General features: G+C 52.5%; 1 protein-coding gene across 3 annotated transcripts; it reads left to right on the top strand.

Annotated features, from left to right (window-relative positions):
* On the top strand, positions 1-27,667 carry POU6F1 (POU class 6 homeobox 1). Of its 3 annotated transcripts, XM_079774335.1 has the most exons (12): positions 1-764; positions 6,459-6,619; positions 7,055-7,148; positions 10,452-10,647; positions 15,123-15,244; positions 16,128-16,353; positions 16,878-17,140; positions 17,788-17,916; positions 18,555-18,758; positions 20,566-20,707; positions 21,456-21,624; positions 24,136-27,667. In XM_079774335.1, the coding sequence occupies exons 3-12, from the start codon at positions 7,101-7,103 to the stop codon at positions 24,479-24,481; spliced, it is 1,845 nt and encodes a 614-aa protein (XP_079630461.1). In that variant the 5' UTR covers positions 1-764; positions 6,459-6,619; positions 7,055-7,100; the 3' UTR covers positions 24,482-27,667. The 3 variants fall into 3 exon arrangements, with proteins under 3 accessions (XP_079630461.1, XP_079630459.1, XP_079630460.1); XM_079774333.1 differs by lacking the exon at positions 6,459-6,619; XM_079774334.1 differs by lacking the exon at positions 1-764 and having other exon boundaries at positions 847-6,619.
* The last annotated feature ends 243 nt before the right edge of the window (positions 27,668-27,910 follow it).

Genomic DNA, 27,910 nt, shown 5'->3' with positions numbered 1-27,910 from the left:
GGGGGGAAAGGCGGGTGCTGGGCGCCACCGCCGGGACCGCCCCATCCCAGGCTTCAGGGACTGCGGCTCAGGGTCCCAGCCCGGACTCCCGGGCTCCCGCTCCACTCTCGCACCTTCCAAAATGAAACCCCCTCCGCGGTACCCTGGGGGGGCTGCGTGACCCGCCGCCCCGATCCTCCACGCCCGGCCCGGGAGCGAGCCTCGGGGGCCTCCCGGCCTGGCTCGCGGCGGAGGCTCCCGGCCCCGCCCCCACCCCTGGTTCCCGGCTCCCGACCCCCTCCCTCCTGCGCCCGCCCCCGGCGGCCGGCGAGCGCGGTGCAGCACGCCGCAAAGCTCTTTGCATAAATTATGCTCATGACGCAGTAGCTAAAAAAATCCAAGTAGCTGAAGGAGGGAAAAAAGGGGAGGAGGGAAAAGGGGGGGGCCGTGGAAAGGGGAAAAGAAAAATATATATACCTGGGCGCCCCCACCCCACCCCAGCTTCCCGCCCCGCTCCCCGGCCGTCCCGCCTCCGCCCAGCGCAGCCCGCGGAGTCCCCTTGGGCTCTGCCCGTCTCGGGCTGGGGGTCCGGGGGCGGCGGCGGGTCCCGAACGGTTCCCGGGCCGGGCCGAGCCCAGCCAAGCCGCACTGGCTTCTTTGTCTACCGGCGGCGGCCGCCCCGGCCCCGGCCCCGGCCTCCGGCCCCCCGGCCCGGGCTGTGAGATGAATCCCTAATCGGTGGCCGCCGGGCACCCAGGGCGAAGGCGGCTCGGGCTCGGGCTCCGGTAAGTAGCGGGGCCCGGGGCGGGGAGGGGTTTGCACGGAGGGGGAGGGGGCCGGGCAGGGGAGGTTTCGGGTTTGGTTAATATGCAATGCCCGTAATTAGCATAATTTATATATTTATGATAAAGAGAAAAAATGCCGCGGGGCCGGGGCGCCGGGATGCTGGGCCGGGCGGCGGGAGCTCTGGGAGTGGGACCGCGCGCGGCCGCCGCCCGGGGCCGGAGAGCCCGGGGTGTCGCCCTCGCTGGTCCGCGGGCCGGCGGGGACCCGGGGACCCGGGGACCCGGGGACCCGGGGAGGGGCGGGGGCAGCCGCCAGGTGGACCTCGCAGGGAGCTTGCACCTGGCCCCTCCCGGTTTCTGCCCCTAGAGCCCAGGTTGGGTACAGACCACATAGGACGACCTATACCCAGACCCTGGGGCGACCAGGACGGGTCCTCGCCCCCCGGGAGCACCCGCACGCCGGGGTTCCCGGCGGTTAAGGTCTGCCGAGGCGGCCAGGACGACCTGGGAGGACCGGTGGCACTCAGGGTTAGGGAGCTGGCGGCGTGGCTGGAAGGGTGGGGGAGTGAGTGGGTACTTCATACATATTTAATAATAATATTATTATTAATAAATCGTCATAATAATGGGCCCAATCTGTGTTCCCTGGGCATTCTCACCTGGCAGGGCCAAGGGAGCCTCAAGGTGCCTGGTCACCTCCACTTGAGCGTGGGGATGCCTCGCTCAGCTGTGACCGGGAGCTTAAAGCCTCAGAAGAGCCTCAGCTGCTGGGTAGGGGGAATCGGACGCAGGCAGGAGCCTGCCCCGGCGGATGAAAGAAGTTCTTGGCAGAGATTCTAGCCTTATCTGCTCTTTCTGAGTCCTTGTTCCGAAAGCAGGGGGCTGGCCTTCCATTGTTCATGGACATCTGCCCCTCCACTTGTCTTGGTAGTCTAAGGTAGCCAATATTGGCAAGCAGGGCCTTCTGAGGAACAAGTCCATGTAGGATTCCATTTTGGTTGAAGTACTGGTGCTCAGGGTGATATTTCTGTGACCAGGTACTTCTTTGCATATCAGCGGTAGAACGTCATTCATTTGTTCACTGGTTCAACAAAAATACCTACTATGTGCCACACGCTGAACAATAGAGAGAGAACTCCCTCTGTCGTGGAGTTTTCATTCCAGTTTGGGGGGGACAGGCAGATCATAAACATGAAAACAAACAAGATAATATTATGTGATGTGAGGTACTACCCGGCAATTAAGAAAAAGTCAGAAAAATTTTGCTTCTCTGAGGGTAAGGAGCACAGGATTAGATCATATTCCCCTCCCCAAGATTTACTCACTATAAAGTCATAATAGTAATTCCCTAGTACTGGGAATGGGGGCAAAATATGAAATAGGACATGTGTTTTGAGGAGGGAAGGAGGAAATATGAGGAGGCTAAGTGATGTGATTTGATTTCTTTTTAAAAATATTTTTTTAGTTATTTTAGAGAGGAAGGGAGAGAGAGAAAGAGATTAGAAATATCAGTGATGAGAGAGAACCATTGATCGGCTGCCTCCTGCATGCCCCCCACCGGGAGTCAAGCCCACAACCCAGGCACATGCCCTGACTGGGAATCAAACCATGACCTCCTGGTTCATAGGTCAACACTCAACCACTGAGCCATGCCGGCCGGGCTGATTTTATTTCTTAATTTATATTTTAATATATTTCCTAAATTTATAATGTCTTAATTATTTTATATTCATTAGCTCCCATATGTACAAGGTATTATACTAGGCACTGGGATATGGTGATAAGTGGACATGCCTTCTTGGAGCTTACAATCTAGTGGGGCAACAGACCTACGTTTTATTTTTCACATTTTATTTGCCCCCTCCCTTCACTTTGCCTGGGGTGAATCAAGTTTGGGCCCAAGGGAAAGGGGGCAGAAGGATAAACTAAACCTAAATTTGTCCTTATAAAACTAGTCTTTACTGTTTGACTGTGTAGGTCTAAGATTACAAATGGTATGCTCAATGCAGGGAAATAAAGTTGTTCACTACCTCCTTATCTTTTCCCCTTTCTCTTTCTGGCCCATGTGTGGGCCTACCCAGTCTATCAACAGCTTGGCAAGCCATTATCTCTGCCTATGGATCCAGGGCCTGAGGGGGAGGGTCTGGAGCAGAACTGAGAGCTTTCTGTGTCCCAATAAACTATCAGTGATTTATTACCAACTATATATATATATGTGTGTGTGTGTGTGTGTGTGTGTGTGTGTGTGTGTGTGTGTGTATCAGTGACCCGGTGCACCAATCCATGCACATTGAAAAGAAATTAATTAGAAGGTGGCCAGCAGGGCAGGACTGGGCAAGATGGCCGAACATGCCCTGGAGCCAATGGCCGGCCGTACATGGGGCGGCATTGAGGCTCGAAAGGCATCTGTGGAATGAGCGGGGTCCCTCCGGAGGTGGGGTCCTGCGGCCTGGTGGAATTGCACAGCACCCGGCCCCCCGCAGCTCAGCAGCTCCTGCGTTGAGCGTCTGTCCCCTGGTGGTCGGTGCGCGTCATACCTACTGGCCCATCGGACGGATGGATGGTCGCTTAGTCTTTTATATATATAGATTTGTTTAAACTGTCAGTGATTATTATTCTTCAACAGGTGGGAAGGGAAGTCTGTGTCCTTGGGCCAGAAATGGAGAAGGGTAGGAGGACATACAGCAGTCCATCAGGCAATGACAACTTGAAAGAGGTGGCGCCTGCCTGGCGTCTGGAGACTTAAGAACAGGACAAGGAATACTTGTGTGCAGAAGGGCGTGTGGTGTTGCTTCACACTAGGTACCAAAGCTGTGTAGACCAGGGTAGTAGTGATAAGAAATGGGGGGATTCTGGGCATATTGGAAGGAAGAGCTAGCAGGATTTGCTGAAGGAATAAGCATGCGATAAGAGAGAAGGCAAGGATGATGGCAAGGTTTCTGGCCTGAGCATCTGGAAGGATAAAGCTGCCATTTGCTGAGATGGGAAACGCAGCATGCAGGTGGAGCGGATTTGGGGTGGAAATTAGGAGTTTGGTTTTGAACTTGTTGAGTATGAGATGATATGAGCAAACAGTAGGCCACTGGACATATGAGTCTAAAGTTTCCAGGTGAGGGCCAACAAGATTTAGACTTGGTTGGTTGTCAGACTGGGGAAGAGGGGAAGAGTGGGTTATCTGCCCCATTCGACTCAGCCCCAGCTACCAGTCTATACCTATCTCTCGCTTCCTGTCCTCATGGTCTATTTGAATGGCAGCTCTGCAGAAGGTAAGTGGCTGAACAATTTAAGAGTGGTGTAGAGCTGAAAATATTGATGTCTACAAACAGCCTAGCCTGTGAGAATTACATATAAAATGTGAAAGGTAATTTCCCATAAAAAATGTGACTTTCTACCAGTGGAATACTGCTAAAACGAATTTCAGCTCAAGCAGCCATTCTTTGGACTCAACTAATTTCATGCAGAGTACCCCCACTCCCCAAAATGACTGGATAATGAGAATGTGTTTTACACCTGGAAGACCTCAACCACGTTAAGTGTTAAGGGAGTGAGTAAAACCACAGAAATGAGTCTGAATTAAGTTCCATTTTCCTCTACATGGCACAAGATTCTTCATACATAAAATTTCATATCTGAAACACATGCCACTCTAGAACAGAGGACCACACAAACTTTATTGGGCATCCCTTCTGTGCGTCCTCTACCGCTCTGTATTCATCTGCCTTGACACTGAAAACATGCTTTTTATATCCTTTACTCCCATATAGACTGCAGGCAGGGGCAACCTCTCCTCCTCTTCCTCCTCCTCCTCTCATCCTTATCCTCATCCTTTTTCTTCTTTTTGTAATAAGAGAAAGTTTATTTTGAAAGTCACAGAAGTAGAAGTGAGCTGTAGAAGGAATGGGCTCAGAAAATAAGTGATAGAGGCAAAAGAAAGGCCCTTGGAGCTTAGGAGAGAGCAAGGCCCAGGACCTTGGGTGGTAGGGTAGGGGAAGTAGAGGGGAAGGAAAAAGGCGCTGCTGAGCTCTGGGGAGGGAGAGCCGCTGGACCAGTGATGGGCAACCTTTTGAGCTTGGTGTGTCAAACTTTGCCAAAAAAACTGAGCCTAACTCGGGTAGTGTGTCACTTTGAGGAAAAAACATTATTTCGCAAATGTTTCATCCTCAGGAGCAGCAAGTGTTTCATCCTCGGCATGTGGCCGCCTCAGCGGCCGCGTGTCATCAGAAATGGCTACGCGTGTCCGTGCTGACACGCGTGTCATAGGTTCGCCATCACTGCGCTAGACTGTAGGCTTCTTGACAGAGCTAGGGAATTTTCCCCCTATTGTATCCCCAACACCCAGCACACAGTAGCCACTGAAATATCTGTTAAATAAATGAAGGACAAAGCACTTCAGGATTTTTTCTAAAATGATCTTGGGCTGTTTTAGGGGGTTCTGATTTGTTTGAGATTTCCCAATGCTCCTCTGGGTGTTTGGAATGTTGCCCTACGCCTAAAGCAGTTCCTAAAAGAAAATTCCTTTCAGTCCCCTCCACTGGAAGTCCTGATGGCCCTGGAGTTTTCCTTCGTAGGCAAATGCCTCAGCACCTGCAGTTCCTTCCCCCTGAGGTTCCAGGCGTTTCTAGGCATTAGCACAGGAAAGCCAGGAATAAGTGAGCCATCTGTTAGCCAAGCAAGGTGCCTTGCCAGATTTGCTTCAGGTGTTTTCAAACGCAACTCACTGGAGAAAGAAAGCAAAGGAGCAGGCTCTGGGTGGGCCCTGGCTCCCTCCCAGCTTTAACCAGAATTGCCCAAATTATTTTTTATCATTATTTTAAATGGTAAATATTTATTTAAATGTTGTTTTCTTGGCAAATTTATTCAAAATACTAAATTTCCATTTTAAAATTTGGTTTATATAACAGTGCCTAAATTGATGACCATTCACCATTTAAAAAATGGTGAATTTTAGGTTATACTAGAGGCCTGATGTATGAAATTCGTGCCAGGGGCTCAGCCCTCGCAGCCCCGGCTTCGTCCGGAAGGTCGTTCGGCCGTCCAGTCTAATTAGCATATTACACTTTCATTATTATAGATGGATTTTATCTCATTCAATAAAAGCACAAAAAAGTAAAACAAATGATGCAGAGATGAAAGAGGAGGATGAAGGGAAAGGTGAGGAATCCAGAACACTTCTCTGAGCTTAGTTTCCTCATCTATATGGTGATAATAATGTCCCCAGCCCCCAACTGGCATGAGTAATACATGAATTAGTTACATAAAATGCTTATTAGCACAGTAGGCACTCAAAATAAATGTTAATTGCCTTCTTTTCTATAAAAGTGTCCAAACCTATTTGTCCCCTCTATTACCTTTATTTCTTATGACTGTGTGGTTTGTGGCTCCAGCCAGACAGCCTGTTCTTACCAGGGCTTCTCCCACTCCTCCCTGCGTTTGGCAGGCTGCTCTGCGTCTGGGATGCTGTCCTGCCTCCAGTGGGAGAGGCCAGACCTTGGGCCACGGCCACGAGATCACCTGAGAGCTGATTCTGTGGGGCCCCCCTGCTGGTTCAGGCTCTCTGGGGATGTTTATTCTGGGTGAATCCAGGCCTGTGCTTTTTTTAATAAGTGCTCCAGTGCTGATCGTGTACATTAAAGTTTGAGATTAATGTTTTTATTTGTTTGTTTTGTTTTAAACATGTTTTTATTGATTTTTTAGAGAGGAAGGTAAAGGGAGAGAGAGAAACATCAATTGGCTGCCTCCTGCATGCCCCCTACTGCCTCCAGCCTGCCACCCTGGAATGTGCCCTGAGCGGGATTCGAACCGGTGATCTCTTGATGCATGGGACAATGCTCAATCCACTGAGCCACACTGGCCAGGCGAGACTAATGTTTTAATGTATTCCTGTCTTTACCATCTCTTCCAGGAGGTCTGCTCAGACTCCTCCCCTGAGAAGCACTCTGACACCCAAAGTGCTCCCTATCCAGGTCTGAGGTTCTGAGTGTCGGGTCAGAGTTACTTTGGGTTCCGCTGAGTCTTCTTTCTCCCATTGGATGGGGGACAATATCTGGCCCTTCTCTTGTCACCCTGTTCTTCTTTCCCACCTCCCCTGAGTGTAGGTTCTCCGGGGAAGCTGTAGGAAGCAAGACACTTTAGTTTTAAAGTCCTTAGAATACTTTCTGTCTACAAATACTTGAGAGAACTTAGCTTCTCTCTTTTCCTACCATTCTACTTAGGACTTTTTGCAATGGTATGGAAATCGTACTACTGTGTCATATCAGCCTTTGCTTTTCCCATACCATCTCACCCCACAGGATGTGCTAGGTGTGGGCTGGTCCCCGCCCACCCTGACAAGGGACCATGGACCCAGGAGCTGGCCCAGAGTCATCTCTCACCGTCAATGAGCAGGTATCTTCTGGGGCAGAAAGAGGTGGGGGAGTGAGGGTGATGGATCAAGGGGTGTGGGAAAGTAGGAAGACCCGATAGAGCCCCTCATTGTCTGTTTCTTACCAAAGCTCATGGTCAGTTCACCTGACCAGGTTTAGTTACCAGCTAGGATTTCTCAGGGGCTTGATTTGGGAATGTAAGCTGTGACTTTATTATTATTTTAAAATATATTTTTATTAATTTCAGAGAGGAAGGAAGAGGGAGAGAGAGATAGAAACATCAATGATGAGAGAGAATCACTGATCGGCTGCCTCTTGCACACACACCCTGGGGATTGAGCCCAAAACCCAGAATTGAACCTAGGACCTTCAGTCCACAGGCCAATGTTCTATCCACTGAGCCAAACTGGCTACAGGGTTTTTGTTTTTTTAAAAATATATTTTATTGATTTTTTACAGAGAGGAAGAGAGAGGGATAGAGAGTTAGAAACATCGATGAGAGAGAAACATTGATCAGCTGCCTCTTGCACACCCCCTACTGGGGATGTGCCCGAAACCAAGGTACATGCCCTTGACCGGAATCGAACCTGGGACCCTTGAGTCCGCAGGCCGACGCTCTATCCACTGAGCCAAACCAGTTTCGGCTACAGGTTTTTTTTTTATAGATATTTTTTATTGATTTCAGAGAGAGGAAGGGGGAGGGAGAGAAACATCAATGATGAGAGTGAATCATTGATCGGCTGCCCCTTACACGTCCCCTACTGGAGATCAAGCCCACAATCCAGGCATGTGCTCTGACCAGGAATTGAACCCCGACCTCCTGGTTCATGAGTTGATGCTCAACCACTGAGCCACACCAGCCAGGCTAAGGTGTGATCTTAAAAAGTGAAATTAAAATGTACACATATGTATAATTAGAGGCCCGGTGCACAAAATTCGTGCACGGGTGGGGAGGGGGTGGGACGGAGGTGTCCCTCAGCCAGCCTACACCCTCTCCAATCTGGGATCCCTCGAGGGATGTTCGACTGCCTGTTTAGGCCCGATCCTGGTGGGATCGGGCCTAAACGGGCAGTCAGACATCCCATTCACAATCCAGGACTGCTGACTCCCAACCGCTCGCCTGCCTGCCTGCCTGATTGCCCCTAACTGCTTCTGCCTGCCAGCCTGGTCCCCACCAACTACCCTCCCCTACAGGCCTGGTCCCCCCCAACTGCCCTCCCCTGCTGGCCCGGTCACCCCTAACTGCCCTCCCCTGCAGGCCTGGTCCCCCCCAACTGCTCTCCCCTGCAGGCCTAGTCCCCCCCAACTGCCCTCCCCTGCAGGCCTGGCCCCCCCCAACTGGCCTCCCCTGCAGGCCTGGTCCCCCTCTACTGCCCTCCCCTGCTGGCCCAGTCACCCCTAACTGCCCTCCCCTGCAGGCCCGGTCACCCCCAACTGCCCTCCCTTGCAGGCCTGGTCCCCCCCAATAGCCCTCCCCTGTAGGCCTGGTCCCCCCAAACTGTCCTCCCCTGCAGGCCTGGTCCCCCATAACTGCCCTCCCCTGCAGGCCTGGTCCCCACAACTGCCCTCCCTTGCTGGCCTGGTCCCCCACAACTGCCCTCCCCTGCAGGCCTGGCCCCCCCCCAACTGGCCTCCCCTAGAGGCCTGGTCCCCCTCTACTGCCCTCCCCTGCTGGCCCAGTCACCCCTAACTGCCCTCCCCTGCAGGCCTGGTCCCCCCCAACTGCCCTCCCCTACAGGCCTGGTTCCCCCCTAACTGCCCTCTCCTACTGGCCTGATCGCCCACAACTGCCCTCCACTGCTGGCCATCTTGTGGTAGCCATCTTTGACCACATGGGGGTGGCCATCTTGTGTGTTGGAGTGACGGTCAATTTGCATATTGCTCTTTTATTAGTTAGGCTCTTACATGGGGAAATATTTGGACATTGGATAATTTGCTCTTGTTTCTTTTCCTGTGTTTTTTTTCTTTTGTTTGCTTTTGGTTTTAATATTTTTTCTTATATATTTTTTTCTAATTTTTCTACAATCACCATTTATTACTTATGTAATCTTTAGAGAGAGAAAGAAAGGGAGAGTGAGAGAGAGAGAAAAAAAAACACACATCGATCTGAGAGAGAAACTGGATCAGTTGCCTCCCGCATGCACCCCAACCGGAGATCAAACCCACAACCTGGGCATGTGCCCTGACCAGGAACCAGACCGGTGACCTTTCAGTGCATGGGAAAATGCTCAACCACCTGAGCCACACCGGCCAGGGCACTTAAAAGGAGAAAAAAGATGGACAACTCTTAAAATGTAATTGAAGTCCCTCATAGGTCAAGTTTGAGTCAGAAAGGCAACTGCTTTGGGGGTTCATTTCCTCCAGCTCCCGTGATGGGTCACACCGTCACTTTTTCCAGCAGAATCTCTGGCTGGATCTAGTGTTCAGGCCTAAGGAGTGTGTCGTGGGAGTAGCTTCAGGCATAGGCCCAATGTAGGGGAGGCTGGGCACAGAGCTTTTCAATGTACAGTGTCCCTGATTTTTGAATGGCCCCGTTGGAAGCATTTTCGTGCTGGAGTTAGAGAGCTGAGTGCTGGTTGTTTGAGCAGGAGAAGAAGGTCATGTTCTGAGGAGGCCCAGGCGCCTCCGCGTTGCTGGGACATGGAGGCTCCCTTCAAGGTCAGAGCAGGCCGACAGCAGATGGCACAGCTGTAGCCACAGGGCACAAGCTCCAGGCCCGGGGGGTGGGGAGAGGCTCCGTCCTCAGGATGCAGGAAGTTAGCTTGTAGGAAAATCTTGGCCTTTACCCCAGAGTTTTGGAAATAAAGGAATCACGAGCTGAAAAACTTACTCAGCATTGTGGAGCATTTGTTCCACGGCCTCATCTCTGAAGGTTTCAAGGGACGTGAAGCGGGATTTGCTTCTTGGCCCAGCTTACGCTGTGGATGCTGTGTCAGGGGCCCTCATAGCCACGCACCAATATCCCGGCAGCCAAGAGAACATCCTTGCAAGGCTGTGGAATAGACTTTTACCCGCCCTGAACTGACTCCAAGAAAGGGACCAAATAGCAATATGCTCCAGTGGTTTGGCTCCGTGGGGCTTTTTCCAGCTGTGTCAGGCCCTGCCCCCTGTCCTCTCCCCAGGGCCTTTCTCCTAGCTCACTCCTCTGGAGCCAGGGAGCTGCAGCCTGCCCCAGGCTCTGGAGTTCTCACAGAGCACACAGTGCTCGGGACTGGAGGTCTACCCTTTCCTCTCCCCCGAAATCATGCCTAGAGCTCTGGTCACCAGGCGGGGGGGGGTCTGTATCGGCCCCTCCCCCACAGTGTTCCCTGTCCTCTGTTTGCAGGTCATCGTGATGTCAGGCCATGAGACCATCCGCGTGCTGGAAGTTGGAGTGGACGCCCAGGTCCCTGCTGAGGAGGAGGACAAAGGACTGGAGGGTGTGGCCGCCGGGGGCTGCCAGAGTGGAGGTCCTGCTGAAGCCAGTGAACCTGCTGGCGAAGCTGGGCCAGACAACCCAGACTCTTCTGCTGAGGCAACTGGTACGAGGCCATTGCTCCCGTCTGGCATTGCTCCACCCTGGTCCCTCTCTGTGATTCCCCGGGGAGCCAGCACAGGTCCTCGGGGCCTAGGTGGCTTTAGGGTCTTGTCGTCTTCCTGCCCACTGGACAGCCTCTGGCCATGGCCTGTACTTCTGGTCAGCTTCCAGGGCTGCACTCCTTGTCCCTGGAGCTTTGGTTCTGGTTTCAGTCATTTCCAGACCTAAACTGGGAGGAATCAGGGTGAGGTGGGCGCAGAGTGAGTGGAGAGTGAGGGCTCGCCTGAAGGGCGTGTATAAACCTCAGAGGGGGCTCCTAGTTCTAAACCAGACCCTCAGCCCCAGTGCAGAGAGGACTAGACCTTGAGGATCCCGCCAGCCCTTCCAACTCAGTACCTGCTGTGGGGAAGCTGGGAGGTCCCAGGAGCTGGGATGGGAGGGCATCTTACCCACCTTGGACTAAGGATGTAGGTTAGGTAGGACCTTGAAGAATGCCAGCTCCTTACTCCCAGCTGGGCTGGTGTGAGTCAGGCCTGGTGGACTTATTTCTGCTGTCCTCCAAAGATGACTGGAGGGCATGAGCTTGATTCTTCCCCATGGAAATGGATGTGGCTGATCCACCCACTCTATCTCCCCTAATTACCTGCAGTAGAGCTGTACTAGAGGCTGGGTCTGGTACCGGGCACTGCTCTCTGACCACAGGGCACCATTTCATTGGCTTTCCTCATTAGCACCTTACAGAACAGACATCTCCTGTTGCAGGAAGCCTGAGGCCTCCCTTGCCAGTTTCCCCCAGAACACCAGGACTCATCTCCCCTTGTCTTCTGCGTATCTTTCCTTCCCTAGATTGGAGATCTGGGCTGGTGGGTGTAGGCTAAGAGGGGGAGCCAAGAAGACAGCAAATGAGAACAGACAGGCTTCGGGAAACAGCAACCCCTTAACAAGGAAACTGCAAGACCTCGCATCCTGTGCTCTACCTGCAAATTAGAGTGCAGACTCACTTGGGACTCCCCTGCTTTTGAATAAAGAAATGACAAGAGACATGACCATTTCCCCCTTGCCTGGAAATGCTCTGCTCCGTGTTGAGCCCAGGATGGGGCATTACCCGTGTTCGCATGGACCCATGCCCTGGAGAGCAGGCAGGGAAGACAAGGATTCGTTGCCTCAGCCACCCTTCCCATCCCTTTCCATTGTGGGGATGGAGCCCCTTTTCAGAAAATTTGGGAGGTTTCCCAGGTTTATCCACAGTGCCCTGATTTCCCTCTTTATCCTTTTAATGATATTCCATACCTCATTTATTCTGGTGTCTTAATCTGCTCAAAGTACTGGCTGGCGTGGCTCGGTGCTTGGGCATCGACCTATGAGCCAGGAGGTCACAGTTCGATTCCCAGTCAGGGCATATGCCCAGTGTGGGGTGTTAGGGGGCAGCCAATCATTGATTCTCTCTCATCATTGATGTTTCTATCTCTCTCTCCCTCTGAAATCAATAAAAATATATTAAACAAAAACAAAGGAATAGGAAACTTTTTCAGGGTGGGAAAAAATCTAGTGATTTATGGCAGTCTAAATTACTGCCCAGTCCTTGTCACACATACATAGTTTTATAGTTGTGACCACTGAGGGTAGACTATGTAGCATAGCTCTGACCACTATATTATTTCAGATACCTTTTTCCTTTATTGACATAGATTCACAAACCTGTTCTGGTTTTGACTATTGCCAAACTATCTGTTTTTTTATTAACATAACCAGTGCTGTTTGGAATATCTTTGTACTGGTCTTTGGAATTTTTTTTTCTTTGAGGTATAGTCCACCCAAATTCTTTTGGAAGAGAAATCAATTGTTTATATAGGGAGAAGTTATCACATGAAAAAAACGCAAACTCTTGCTATCAATGAGAGAAAACGTAACTGGGTATAAGGTACTACATGCCTGTTAAGCCAGAATACTCAACAGTGATAAAAGCTAACCTGGTGATGCTGTGGAGAAAAGGTACATGGTTGATGTTTCTGTGAATTGGTTCAGTCTTTCTGAAAAGCAGTCTGGCAGGCAGTGACAAAAGCCTAAATATGTGCCCACTCTTGGACCTCTTGATCCTACTTTGGAAATATATTCTAATAAAATGAATATCTCATTTCTTTGGATGGTAAGCTTTATCACTCATGTTTATCATATTCCTATTTTCACTTTCCTTTTTATCATTCATTATATTTGTCAAGAAAAATGTTTTAAAATTTTCTCTTCTCTGATTTTTTCCCCCCAGTAGTTGGAAATGCATCTCCCCTCTGCGGTGAAGTGAAATACTAAGTGTTTTCACTTAGTATTTTTTCCCCCACTTAGTATTTTATAAGGCTTTTGTTGCTGCTTGCTTGTCTCTTTAATTCCTTAAACAATCTGAATTTCTTCATTATGTACTGTGAACAGGACAGTCCTGAGTTAGATCGGAGCCTTTCCAGATTAAGACATGGGCTGGGGATGTGGGTATGGGAGGTTCTCTGACTGCATGGTGCCCACTGTGGCTGTGTGCTGTATCACAAGGGAGCTTAAAGAACAAAGAGATTAAGAAGTGCATATTGCCAGTTAGGCAAATAGTCACGGGATGTAAAGTACAGCATAGGGAATATAGTCAATAATAATGCAATAACTGAATATGATGTCAGAGGGGTACTAGACTTCTAGGGGTGATTACTTTATAGGTTATAAAAGTATCTAATCACTATGATATACATTTGAAACTAATACAATATTGAATGCCAACTATAGTTGAAAAAGAAAATAAATAAATTAAAAGTAAGAAAAAGAGAGAGAAGAGGGTACTGGCCTCCACTTTCAGACATTCTGATTCAGTAAATCCATGTCCAGCTAGTATTAAGAGACCATTGATCTGGTCTAATATCCATCACCCAATACCTAGGCTCCTTTTAATGTCTCACCATCTACATATATAATTGCCTAAGCGACCGGTCGACCAGTTGCTGTGATATGCACTGACCACCAGGAGGCAGATGCTCAATGCAGGAGCTTCCCCTGGTGGTCAGAGCACTCCCACAGAGGGAGTGCCGCTCAGGTAAGCAACGGGCACCAGACTCCAGGCTCACGGCTGGCAAGTGCCACTGCGGTGGGTGCGAGCCTCTCCTGATCGGGACTGGGCGCAAGCCCACAGCAGGCATAGTGGGGCCAGGATGAGTGGGAGGGGCATGGCACCAGGCCCGGGCTCGGGCTCCTCCCCAGCCACCTACTGATTCGAGCACTACTGCATCCCTCTGGGGAGGTCGGACTGCTGGTTTCGGCCCAATCCCCACAGGCCACCTACGGGGATTGGGCCGAAACCGGCAATCTGACCTCCCCCGAGGGGTCCAAGATTGCAAGAGGGCACAGGCCAGGCTGAGGGACCCCACCAGTACACGAATCCGTGCACCAGGCCTCTAGTATATGAAATAATAACCCTTTTCCTCAATGTGTGAATTCTTAGTGGGGATTCCCAATACCTCACAAATCGGTAGTAAGAGGAAGCTGTAACCTGGATGAAAAGCTTTGGTTCATGGGAAGTTCCCTTAGAAACTCACTGAAGCTGCTCATTAGACTTCATACCTCAGGGACTGGCAGAGAAAAGCTACCTGGCCTGGCCTGGCCCTAGCTGGTTTTGCTCAGTGGCTAGAACGTCGGCCCTTGGACTGAAGGTTCCCAGTTTCTATTCTGATCAAGAGCATGTGACTGGGTTGCAGGCTCGATCCCTGGCCCTGGTCCGAGCGAGTGTGGGAGACAACCAATCGATGTGTCTCTCTCACATCGATGTTTCTCTCTCTCTCTCTCGCCCCCTTCTTTTCACTCTCTCTAAAATTCAATGGAAAAATATCCTCTGGTGAGGATTAGCAAACAAAAAAAAAAAAGCTACCTGGCCTGGAGAGCCATTGTGATCCTGAGTGTGGCAAAGCCATGTCCAATTTTCAGGGACTGTCATTTCAAGGACTTCAGAATACCTGTCCCTTCTCCAAGCCAGCACCTGCATCCAGAAAGTAGCCTGCAGGTGGGTTGAGCAATGGTCCAGTTGCTGGATGAGCCAGGGGAAGCTGCTCCCATTGATTCTATCTAGCTCCTTCCCTCCCAGACACATGTTCCTTCCCTTCAGACCCCTCTACTGATTAGGTCAGAGGTCACAGTGTTCTGTAGAGCCAGGAAATGAGAGATTGACACCTAGCTGTGCATAGGCCTGCATTTTCTTCATCTAAATGTGGGAAGTAGAGGGCCCACATTCTAGGTCTGGCACAGGGCTCTCCAGCCTCCTGGTCTCACTACCAGTTGCATTTGGGAAGCTGCCTTCTGGGCCAGGGAAAGCCAGTGATTGGTCTCGGGTTATGCAGAAATAGGATGTGAGGCTGAGAGTTGCCACTTCAAGCTGCAGACAGGACATTCTAGTCCAGGGACCCGTCTGCTCACACCAGGCTCACCCTTTGTCCTTTCTCTCAATGCCACATGAAGTGAAGTCACTCCCGGGGATCCCTTCGAGTCCTGCCCCGGCTGTCGCCACTTTCAGCCAACCCCCAAGCCAGCCTCAGGCATCGCAGACCCTGACGCCACTGGCTGTACAAGCTGCCCCCCAGGTAAGAGCCACCCCTGGGAGCCGGACACAGAGCAGTGGGCAGAAGCAAGACATGGGACCACCACCATGGAGAGGCGATGGGATCTGGAAACTCACGAGGCAGGACAGGGACGGGGCTGTGGCCTGAGAGAGGGAGTCCCCTTCTAGGCACCCCTGGCCTCTCCCCTGCCCCAGAGCAGGCCCACTGGGAAGAGGAGATCTGCCTTTGCCAGGTAGTCTCCTTGGGTCCAGCTAGGATGGTAGAGATTACATTAACTCTTTCATGCCACAGGCCACTCTGTTTAATGACTAAATGAGTGAATACCCTGTCCGGCCCTCCAGTGGCTGCCTGGAAGAGTTAATGCATTGTTCACAGCCCTCATTTAGAGCCGGGGGGCAGCCCCAGCACAGCGAGCGGCCTCCAGGATCCTCCAGGCCTGCTGAACGCCCTGTGACCTTTGCTATATGCACAGATTTTTGAGGCATCCATCAAGGGTAGCCTCCCTCAGAGCTTCTCAGAAGCTTCTGTGAGCCCTTGACCACTTGGCTCCATCCGCCCTTGCCCCCGCTGTCTGGCCACAAAGTGTTGGTCCTGTGGGCAAGGGCCCAGGGGAGGCTGGGGGGCAGCAGTCCAGTGGAAGAGGCCTGTGCACCCCCGGCTGTCCTGTGAGCAGGCCAGGTCCTGCCCTCGGTTTGGGCCGCTTCTCTGAAGGCAGGCACCCCACGCGAGGCTGAGCCTCCAGCTAGGGCTGGTCTCTTCCCCGTCCTCACGCGGCCTCTCCCCCACTGCCCTCAGAATGCTTTGTTTGTGCTCCGCTGGGTCAGAGAGACCCAGTGTTTGCGCTGTCGATGTTGATTTTTTTTTATTTTTTCTTTTCTTTTTGAAATCTTGTTTGCTTTTGCAGGTCTTGACTCAGGAAAACTTAGCCACAGTTCTGACAGGAGTTATGGTTCCAGCAGGGGCAGTTACTCAACCTCTTCTTATCCCCATCAGTATTGCAGGTCAAGTGGCTGGTCAGCAGGGGCTGGCCGTGTGGACAATTCCTACAGCAACCGTGGCCGCCCTCCCAGGACTGACCGCTGCTTCTCCTACGGGGGGAGTTTTCAAGCCACCTTTAGCCAGTCTCCAAGGTAACGGCAGCTCTCCCCAGGACTGCACCAGGCCCCCCACCACCCACCACTACCATTCCTGCACGAGCGCTTGCCATGTTGGACTCAGAACCCGCAGCCCGCCCAGGGCGACAGCCCTGGAGTCTGGATCCGGTGTCCCAGGCACCCAGCCACAGAGCTGCAGCACCTCGGGACTCTAGGCCAGGACACCATCCGGCCCAGCAGGCCTCTCTTACTTCAGCCATCTGTCTGAGACTGCCCCTCTCCCCCCACGCCAGAAGCCACCCCATGACCAGCCTCCTGAGAAGGACTGCAAGAAGATGCAACTTCTGGTTTTGAACCTACACATCTCCAGGCCCAAGGGAGGGGGGATGAGAGATGTGGGCGTGTGCTGCCCCCTGCACGGATCAAGGGAATCACAGCTGCCTGCCCCCCTCCCCCGCGGCCCCAGCCCCCTCTGTTCTTGTGCCAGATCCCTTGGGATTGGAGCTGCTCTGGGCTGCGGCTAGGCGTTTGAGCACCTCTGTCTCTGCCTTGCTCCATAGCAGCGGCCGTGCTGAACACCGCTCTCCCGGCACCCGTACAAGCTGCCCCACCGGTACAGGCCGCCTCGCCCGTCCAGCCCCGGCCACCAGCACAGTCCCAGACGCTGTTCCAGACCCCGCCGCCGCCATCGCTGCTGCAGAACACGCCCACCATTCTACCGCAGCCCACGGCTGCCACCGCTACCGCCCCCACCCCCAAGCCAGTGGACACCCCCCCACAGATCACCCTACAGCCTGCCAGCTTCGCTTTTAGCCCAGGAATCGTAAGCTGCTGCTGCCCTCACCCAGGGCTGATCAGGGATGGATCAAATCTTGGGCCAAGGGTGGAACTGATGGGGGGAGGAAAGAGGAGGAGGACCAGGCCCCTGAATACGGCTCTTTTCCAACACATCAGCAGAGATGGCTCCCTCGGAAGCCTTCTCCTTGCAGCTGCCAGCCTGTCCATCCCAGACAAGGGCAGAGACAACCTCTGCCAAGAGGGCTGGGCAAATTCTCCAGAACCTGGACCACTGGACCAGCCTTGGAGGGTGGGATGATGTCTGGGGATTGCAAGCTTGTGAGCGGTCACTGAGGTGGAGCTAGAGGCTCACGGCCCCTTGCCAGTGTCTGTCCTGGCTTGGCAGTGGAGCTGTTCGATGTGACTAGAATCACATCAGCCACTCCAATCGGGCACGTCTACCCTCCCAGGCCTGGCCTGAAAGATTAGCCAGTTACTCTTCCATGGCTTTGACCCCACCCTCCCTGGTGTACCCCCTGCCACCCCTAGCCCTGGGTACTATTCAGCTGGTAGACAGGAGCCTGTAGCCCACATTCATATCTGCCTCATGTCCCTACCTCCCCACCCCAGTGCCTTGAGCCCTCTTCCCTCTGCGCCCTTGGTCTCTGAGCAAGGCTCTTCCTCCGCCCACAGATCAGTGCTGCTTCCCTCGGGGGACAGCCCCAGATCCTGGGCTCCCTCACGACAACTCCGGTCATTGCCAACGCCATTCCCAGCATGCCAGGGATCAGCAGTCAGATCCTCACCAATGCTCAGGGACAGGCAAGTGGTCAAAGCCAGGGCTGAGGGATGGGGGCTGTGGACAAGCTGGCGGGGGCACTAGGACTTGGGCTGCGGGTCACAGAAACTCAAACAGGGTGTCGGACTGCTGTTCATATCTCCTGTGTGGCGGCTCCCTGCTGATCCTGAGAGCAGGCAGGGGCATAGCCACTGCCTTGCCCTTGGAGGCACCCACTCCAGTTGAGGTGAACACCCACTTCCTTTATGGAGTAGCTACTTCGTGGCCAGGTCTGTGCTAGGTGCTTTCTCATACATCATCTCACTTGGTTTTGAGTACAGATCTATCAGGTAGAGATTTTTATTCTCATTTTACCAGTACAGGGAAGAAGGCAGAGATTCAGAGAAATTAAGCCACAGCTAAACTGTGGCAGAGCAGGGATTCACATCCAGGTCCATCTGACTCCACGTGCAGACCCATTCCTGCTCCATCACAGCTCTGGAGATAAAACAAAGGAAGCAGCCCCAGACTGTGAATCCTTCATTTTATTGAGGAAGAAACGGAGGTCCTAGAGGTCGAGTGATTCATCTAAATGCCTTCCCCTACCAGTGTGGGGATGTGGGTTGGAGGTGGAGCTGGACACTGGCCTCACACTTAGAGTCCCTGCCTTATTTCCTCCCAGGTTATTGGAACACTTCCGTGGGTAGTGAACTCAGCTAGCGTGGCAACACCAGCACCAGCCCAAAGCCTGCAGGTCCAGGCTGTGACCCCCCAGCTGCTGTTAAACGCCCAGGGCCAGGTGATTGCAACCCTGGCCAGCAACCCCCTGCCTCCACCTGTGGCTGTCCGGAAGCCAAGCATGCCTGAGTCCCCTGCTAAGAGTGAGGTACAAGGGCTGGGGTTGGGAATGGGGGCAGGCAGTGCTGTCTGGCATAAGCGGCCTCTCTGTAGACTATGGGCAGGACAAGTTTATTTTCTGAAGCCCCTGAGAAAGCAGGGACCTCCCCAAAGTTTGGGGAGGTCCAAGGTAGAAGGCTCACATGAGTCACATATGCTCTGCTCAGGGAAACCACGCTCCCCACCCCTGACCCCTACCCACACACACCAAAACCTTGTCCATGTACCCTCAGAAGCTAGTGCCTTTCTGAGAAGGCCTGGGAGGAGGTGGTCAAAGTAAAAGGCCTTGATCAGCGCCAGGGTGAGAAAAAAAAAACTGCTAGAAACACTCTGGGAGGTTAGTTCTGCATCCCCTCCCTCTTCCCCCTTTAGCCCTCCACCCCTCACTTGGATTATTCACTTATTTGTTCATTCGAGGAGCAGTTTTTGAGTGCCTACTATATTCCAGGTACTGAAGATCTAGAGAAGAATACGATGCTCTTCCTAGCCTTAGGTAGCATGGCCTTAGGACAAGTACAAGGCAGCCTGACAAAGACTGTGCTAGGTGATAGGGGCATGATAAGAGGACCCAAAGAAGGGAGCTCAACAGACGGGGGAGTTCAACAAGGCTTCCTAGAGAAGGGACGTTGAACTAATCCAAAGGGATGGCTTGAATGAGAGTATTTTATCTTTAGGAAACTGCAAGAGTAGAGTGTGCAGGGGTTCTCAAACCTGGGTGCGTGTCAGAACCCCCTGGAGGGCCTGTTGGAATGCAGCTCCCAGGCCCCGCTCCGGAGTTTCCTATTCAGTAGGTCTGGAGTGGGGCCCAAGAACCTCTCTTTCTAACTAGTTCCCAGGTGTTGGGGCCCATGATCCTCCAGTGTGGTGTGCTGCTTCTCAGCTTTGTGAATAACCTCTTAGCCTCATCTGTAAAACGGAGATTATAAGAGGACCAACTGCAGAAGGTTATGGGTATTGGAGGACAGATGATGACACATAGGCAATTAACACAGGAAGCACTTGAAAACGAATGTTATCACTATTATTAGCTAGTGAGGGGTCATGGAGGGGTTTTTAGCAAGGAAATGGCTAACTAAATGTACATGGAAAAATGTCCTCTGTCGCCAGAGGAGCCAAGAACGACTGTGGTGAGACTTGAGTCCTTGTCACCTGTTAGGAGGCAGCTTAAACAGTTCTAGCAAGAGACCAGGACTCTGTACTAAGGCTAAGGCTCTGAGAAGCAAGAGGCAATGGACTTCAGAGCTACCAAGAGGTAGAATCCAGGGAACAGGACCCATCCTAGAGAAATTTGAACTTTTCAGGAAGCTTTTTTTTTTTTCCACTTAGCACCATGACTCAGCTTTTTCCATGTCAGTGGTTAAGAGATATACCTTATTCTTTTCATAGGGAGGTCCCAGATGCCACTTGCTGGTCCCTAGTAATGGATGTTTGGGCCTAGGAGGCTCTAAAATCAGGTTAGGTTTCTCCTCTGAGGGCAGAGATTTGAGAGCAGTTCTCAGGGTGGACACTTGCGGGGCTTTGACCAAGTGTACTGACCTTTCTGAGCCTCTGACCTGCCTGTGTCACAGGTGGCCATGAGGCCCCAGCTTGGTGGAACATGTTGCTGTGCTTATTTCGGAGGTCGTTATCATTGGGTGGGTGATAATAAGTAGTTTCTAGTCTTGCTTTTTGATGGGGCCCAGGGAGGAGTGTGGACTTCATGCCCATTTTTGCCCCTGTCTCTGGTCCATGTAGGGCCGCCGACTCCCTGAGCTGGGCAGGTAGGCAATAGGGGATTGTTGGCTCTCTTCTCATAGGTGCAGCCCATCCAGCCTACGCCAGCTGTGCCCCCGCCTACAGTGGTCATCGCCAGCCCAGCCCCAGCGGCCAAACCATCGGCCTCTGCTCCCATCCCAATTACCTGCTCAGAGACGCCCACTGTCAGCCAGTTGGTGTCCAGTAAGTGGCTCCTGAAGGAAGTTGTGGAGAATGGGAGAGGCATTTATTTGGACCCCCTGACATCTTTGAATGCTGTTCTTTTTTTTTTTTTCTTTTTAATATATTTTTTATTGATTACAGAGAGAAAGGGAGAAGGAGAGAGAGAGAAACATCAATGATGAGAGAGAATCATTGATTGGCTGCCTCCTGCACCCCCCCTACTATAACCCAGGCATGTGCCCTTGACTGGAATGGAACCCAGGACCCTTCAGTTTGCAGGCCGACGCTCTAGCCACTGAACCAAACCAGCTAGGGCTGAATGCTGCTCTTAATAAACTTCCTGGAGTCCCAGGGGGAAGGGCAGGTGCTCGATGCCAGGGACTGGCTTTCTTATTCCTGTGAAGCTGGATTCTAGGCATGATGATAGTGGAGGCTGTTTCCCCATTGGCTGTCTCTCAGTGATTCTTACCTAGTATTTGAGGAATGCGGATGGCCAACAGGTTTTCTTCGGGGGCCAGGAATAGGGGGAATGGGGAGGGTCAACAGTTAGAGCTGGACAAACTGAAACAAGACCCCAACCTCCAGACAGGTTGGTCCAAGGCCCTTTCCTCCATTATCTGTCTTGGGACAAAGTTAATGAGGGTCTTAAGGGTAGGTGGGCCTTTGGCCAAATGTCCTCACCCCTCTGCACCAGGCCAGGCCAATGGGCTAGATAAGCAGTGATGATTATCTGTCCTCTGCACTCACCCTGCTCTCTTCTCTGGCCTAGAGCCACATACCCCAAGTCTGGATGAGGACGGGATCAACTTAGAAGAGATCCGGGAGTTTGCCAAGAACTTTAAGATCCGGCGGCTATCTCTGGGCCTCACACAGACCCAGGTGGGCCAGGCTCTGACTGCAACGGAAGGCCCGGCCTACAGCCAGTCTGCCATCTGCCGGTGAGTAAGGCTCCCTGGGCAAGGTCAGGGCCTGCTCAGGTGCCTGGTGCCACCAGGTATTCACAGGACCTGGTGACCCCTTTATTCTCCCTTGCTTCTGCCTTCTTCCAAATAAGGAAGGCTGCTTTAAGGATAAGATATGAATACCCGGAGTAGCCAAAGACTCACCAGGTCCTCTGATGTTTATCCTCCAATCCTGAGCAAATAGTACATATATATATGCTAGAGGCCCGGTGCACGAAATTCGTGCACGGGGGGGGGGGGGAGTGTCCCTCAGCCCAGCCTGCACCCTCTCCAATCTGGGACCCCTCAAGGGATGTCCGACTGCCCGTTTAGACCCAATCCTGGTGGGATCGGGCCTAAACGAGCAGTCAGACATCCCTCTCACAATCCAGGACTGCTGGCTCCCAACTGCTCGCCTGCCTGCCTTCCTCATTGCCCCTAACCACTTCTGCCTGCCAGCCTGATCACCCCTTAACCACTCCCTGCCAGCCTGATTGATGTCTAACTGCTCCCCTGCCAGCCTGTTTGCCCCCAGCTTCCCTCCTCTGCCGGCCTGGTCATCCCTAACTGCCCTCCCCTGCAGGCTTGATCACCCCCAACTGCCCTCCCTTGTAGGCCTGGTCCCTCCCAACTGCCCTCCCCTGCTGACCTGATCGCCCACAACTGCCCTCCCTTGCAGGCCTGGTCCCTCCCAACTGCCCTCCCCTGCTGGCCATCTTGTGGTGGCCATGTTGTGTCCACATGGGGGCAGGATCTTTGACCACATGGGGACAGCCATCTTGTGTGTTGGAGTGATGGTCAATCTGCATATTACTCTTTTATTAGATAGGATAGAGGCCTGGTGCATGTGTAGGGGCCAGCTGGTTTGCCCTGAAGGGTGTCCCGGATCAGGGTGGGGGTTCCCTTGGGGCGTGGGGCAGCCTGGGTGAGGGGCCTGTGGTGGTTTGCAGGCCGGCCACGCCCCCCGGCGACCCAAGCGGAGGCCCTGGTATCTGGGATTTATTTATCCAGATAAATAAAGGAAACTTTGTAGCCTGGAGCGGAGCCAAGCCTTCTGCTCTCTCCGTGGCAGCAGCCATTTCTGTTGGGATTTATTTATCTTCTATAATTGAAACTTTGTAGCCTTGAGCAGAGCCAAGCCTCCTGCTTGCTTCGTGGCCGCAGCCATTTTTGTTGGGATTTATTTATCTTCTATAATTGAAACTTTGTAGCCTTAAGCAGAAGCCAAGGACTGCAGAAGCTTGACTTCCTCCATCACTGGGGGCAACCCTAGCCTCCTGCTCTCTCCAGCTCTGTGGCTGCCACCATTTTTGTTGGGATTTATTTATCTTCTATAATTGAAACTTTGTAGCCTTGAGTGGAGGCCTGGGCTGGCCAGGGTGTGTGGAAAGCTTGGCTTCCTCCATCGCCAGGGAAATCCAAGCCGCTCTCCTGCTCTCTCCGTGGCTGCAGCCATTTTGGTTGGGTTAATTTGCATACTCGCTCCTGATTGGCTGGTGGGCGTGGTTTGTGGGTGTAGCAGAGTGATGGTTAATTAGCATATTACTCTTTTATTAGATAGGAGGATAGGATATTGATTTCAGAGAGAAAGGGAGAGGGAGAGAGAGACAGAAACATCAATGATGAGAGAGAATCATTGATCGGCTGCCTCCTTCACACCCTCTGCTTGGGATCGAGCCTGCTACCCGGGCATGTGCCTTTGACTGGAATCAAACCTGGGACCCTTCAGTCTGTAGGCCAACGCTCTATCCACTGAGTCAAACCAGCTAGGGCAAGCAAATAGTCTTTTTCTGGGATCCCAAGACCCTAATCCATTAGGAATCCTAGAGGGAAAGGAGTACAGCTTATGAAATAAGTCACAAAGGTGGGAACTTCAGTTCTGTCTTAGCTCTCAACTCTATCCCACCATCACCCCGTCATGCTGTCATCTCCCCGTTTTATAAGGCATGACCCTAAAGTGGTGTGGCTGGCTTCTGTGTGCAGCGTCTAAGCTGGTCCTGGTGCCAGTATCATAGGAGGGGTAGTAGAGCGGTTCCAATAAGAATGAGGCTCAGTATGGCCAAAAGGTTTCATCTGCCTTCCAATTCCATATGTAGACTAGAGAGACTGTTAGACTCACTGCTGTGTTGGGAAGTCTGCAGCCACATCCGGGCTCTGACTTAGTGATGCTGCTATGAGAGGGTAATTAGAGGAGGACAGTGCTCATGAGGTCCACTGCCCTGTGTGGAGACCTCTCAAGATAGCACCTCAAAGGACCGCACTTATTTGGTTGTGAAAGTTCTGGAATGGTTTTCCAGGTAGCAGCTGCACTGTTATAACTGCACTGCTGAACCGAGGCCATGGGAATGGCCCCTCTGTTGTGACCTGGGATACAGGATAGTCTGAGAAGTCTGGGTTTCACCAAGCCATCGGGGTCTTGGTGGGGGTGGCGAGGAGCAGAGTGCTCACACCCAGGTGTGGGGAGTAAGACACTCTCACTGTCCCTTCCTGGGCTTGGGTCACCTACAGGTTCGAGAAGCTGGACATCACACCCAAGAGTGCCCAGAAGCTGAAGCCGGTGCTGGAGAAGTGGCTGAACGAAGCCGAGCTCCGGAACCAGGAAGGCCAGCAGAACCTGATGGAGTTTGTGGGAGGCGAGCCCTCCAAGAAACGCAAACGCCGCACCTCCTTCACCCCCCAGGCCATCGTGGCTCTCAATGCCTACTTCGAGAAGAATCCACTACCCACTGGCCAGGAAATCACCGAGATTGCTAAGGAGCTCAATTATGACCGGGAGGTCGTGCGGGTCTGGTTCTGCAATCGGCGCCAGACGCTCAAGAACACCAGCAAGCTGAACGTCTTTCAGATCCCTTAGGGCTCGGCCCCGGCCCGGTGTCCCAGCACTTTGTACTTGTCCCTCGGCACCCGGCTGCAGCCACGGCTGCGACAGCACCGTCATTCCGGTACATGTGGCTGTGCTTGTCCTGGGTCTTAAGACTCCACCGTGTGCATGCCCGCCAGCTGCCTCCCTCCTGTCCCCCACATATTGCACATCGTGGGGAGGGCGGAGGGGCCCTCTGAGCGCGCCAGGCTCCGGGCTGGTCATGCCCAGGGAGGGGATTTGTGGTGTCACTTAAAGAAGCACTTTGCTAACGTGGTTTTTGAAGGGTGAATGCTGGTTGGGAACCAGAAAACCCCCGTCGTTGGGGCAGGGCTGCAGCAGCCCCTAAAGACTGGCCATTAGCTCTTGTTTCCAGTGGCTTCTCTGTCCACCCTCTCTTCTTTGCTCCTCTGTGTCCGTGTGGCAGGTATGGCAGCTCATCCAGTAGAACCACAGCTTCACCCCTTTGCCTGCAGGCACACTACCCCCTGAAAGGACTCAAGAGACACAATTCTGAAAAGTGTGAGGTGCTGCTCAGGTCAGACTCAGTGTCTGCCTTGACCTCAGAGTCAGGAGATTCCACAGCCCTGGGGCTAGAATAGGCCACCTCCTCTCCCCCACCCCGCCCCCCTCCTGGTTCCTCTGGAGGAAAATTGCACTAAAGCAGAACCTTTTCTTTTGTAATCCATGTTGGAAGGAAACATCAGCGAACTCTAGCTGTTGTGGAGTTGACCTAGGCCTGTGGCAGGTCGGGAACTTAGTAAATAAGGCCATTCTTCCAGATTTTAATCTAATCTCTGCCCATGACCATCTCCCCCCAAAGCAGTTAAGAGAACGTGCAGCCTGGAAAATCCCCTTCCCAAGTAAGCAGGCACTTTGGAGAAAAATGAGGAAAGAAATGCTGACTCTCTCGTCCTCACATTCTTCCCCAACCCAAGACGGGTCTCAGAAGGGGCAAATGGAACAATAACCCAGACAGCAAGGCCTGGGGGAAGGCCGACATCCAGCCCAGAAAAGTCTCCTGTGGAAGGTGACTTAACTCCAAGTTTCTTTGTAGCTTTAAGCCTTGGATACTGGATGAGAAATCTTATTTTGTCCCGAGTCTTAGACCCGTGTTTGTGTAAGTCATCTCCCCAGTACTCCACTGAACCAAGAATATCCCTGGAACAGGATGGCGTTTGCCTCTAGAGAGGGTAACTATGGCACATTGGGGGTTGGCACCTCCTCCGAGCTCCTGAGTTTTCCAGCCTCGCTGTGGCTGGCCAACCCCTGGAACTCAGCCTGTGACTCCAGGAAGTCAAGAGAGCACTCAGAGGTTTGCTGAGATGAGCCCAGCCTTGCTGTATAGAGCATCCCTAAAGGGCCACAAGTCACAGGGGTCAGCCACCCCCTCTCTTCACTACTCTTGTCCTTACAAAGCCAGGTCTCTAGCAGCTGCCTTCCACCGCACCTCACAGGATACACCTGAGGAAGTGACTGCCGGCAAGAACACATCTGCAGCTCTGCTGGCCACTGGCAGCCACCTCCTAGCCTGGCCTTCACCAGCATGCTTTTCCTTTCCTGCCCACACCTGGTCCCTCCCAGGCCCTGCCGTGCCAGTGGGGCCACCCTCTTGGTAGCCCTGCCAGTGGGAAGACAGTTGTGTGTCAAATTGCCACACATACACGCACACTCCTGCCCCACCGCGTTGGGACCAGCAGACCTGCCAGAGTGAGGAAGCTGGTGGGCAGCCTGCCCGCCCCAGTTTCCCAAGAAAAAATGTCTCCAGGGGGAGGCTCCACACTCAAGGTCAGGGTGATCCACCTGTCTCAGTGAGAAGAAGGGAGGAGTATCGTACACAAGTTTTCAGTACAAGTTAAAGTCCTGGAGTTTAAGGATTCAGCGATTTACACTTCAATAAATTAGAGCGGCAGTTTTCAACCTTTTTCATCTCATGGCACACATAAATGGATTACTATAATTCTGCAGCACACCCAAAAATATATTTTTTGCCAATCTGACAAAAAAGTAGGTATACTTTTGATTCAGTCACACCAATGGCTGTTGTGCTGTGTTGCCTGTTGTCGTTTTTGAATTTGACAATCTAAGGGAAGAGAGGTCAGTGCCCTTGACCAAACAGTCAGGTAGTGCCTGTTTGAAATGTTTTGAGGCACGCCGGCTGGACATCTCTGAATTAGAGAGACAGGTTTTCACCCTCAAACACTCGCGTTCAGATATGCTTTCTCCCAGGTGGGTCATGGTGGGTACCCTGGGAGTCGCACATAATCCAGGCTGTGCCCATGGCAGTGGCTCTGCAGGACACCATCTGTCTGGTGTCAGGGCAGGAAAAAGATAATGAGCTGCTGCTGGTCCAAATTAGGCCTGGCCTTGCTTTCTCAGCTCCTCCCTCGTCTAAATCCGTCTTCCAGAGGCTGAGGTAGAGCTGAACCGTTTTCTCCTCTATAGGAAGCATGGGTAGGTCTTTCTGAGGAACTATACCAGGGTCGGAATATTTGCAGGCTGAATTCCCTAGGCAGGAGGGCGTGGGGTGTCCCTGAAATATGCCCAAAGCAGAGCTTACCGGCCTGCCATCTCTCCTGCTTCCCCACTGTAGCGCGCCCCCCCCACCGCCCCCCCCCCCACCGCCTCCATCCCCCCACCCTGGGAAGCATCTGTTTTGTTTTTGTTTTTGGTAGTAGCATCAGACTCTAAAGGAGTTGATATAAATTTGTCTTGAAAGCACCTTTCTGGACTTAAAGCCAGAGCTCAATGGCTCCTTCGCCATGGAAAGGCAGGAGAAAGGGCAGAACATGTTTTGCTGTTTGCTTGTGGTTTCGTTTGTTTTTGTTTTAAATGAAAGAAAGACCAAAACTTTCTATGGCCTGGTGAATTAGCTGAGGCCTTCGGCCCTGCACTAAGCATGGTGTTTTGTCCCGGCGGGGTCCAGGGAAAGAATTTGGCCAAATAGGTTGAGGAACTCACTTGAATTTGGAATGAGAGTCCCTGATGTTTTTGTGTCCTTGGCAATCCAGTCATCTTCCTATGCCTGGGTCCCCCTCCTGTCTCCTAGGCCAGGCTCCCACACTGAGGTTCTGACTGTCCCCCGACATGGGGCACAACCTGCTGAGGGCTGGAGTGAGGGCTGGGGAGGGAGAAACACTTGCTGTAGTTGTGTGGAATAAACAGTATTTTTCTTTTGTACGGGTCTGCTTGTTTCTCCTTCACCTCTCCGGGTGGGGACATAAGGGCACTCCTGTCAGAGGCCAGGGAAGTATCAGTGAGCTGCCTCTGCGATCAGAGCGCATGGCCTGGAAAACGCCATTGCAAGAGGGTGAAGGTCAGTGCTCCAGACTCACACTTCAGAGGGCCCTGCCCCTGGCCCTCCAGCCACGACCCTGTTCATGGGGTGCAGGGTCAAAGGGATGTGCCCTTTGTCTTTCTAGA

Source organism: Cnephaeus nilssonii (genome assembly GCF_951640355.1).
Source record: "Cnephaeus nilssonii genome assembly, chromosome: 6".
Lineage (NCBI taxonomy): Eukaryota > Metazoa > Chordata > Mammalia > Chiroptera > Vespertilionidae > Cnephaeus > Cnephaeus nilssonii.
Note: the sequence above shows the minus strand (reverse complement) of the source record. Positions and strands in the feature narration are given on the sequence as shown.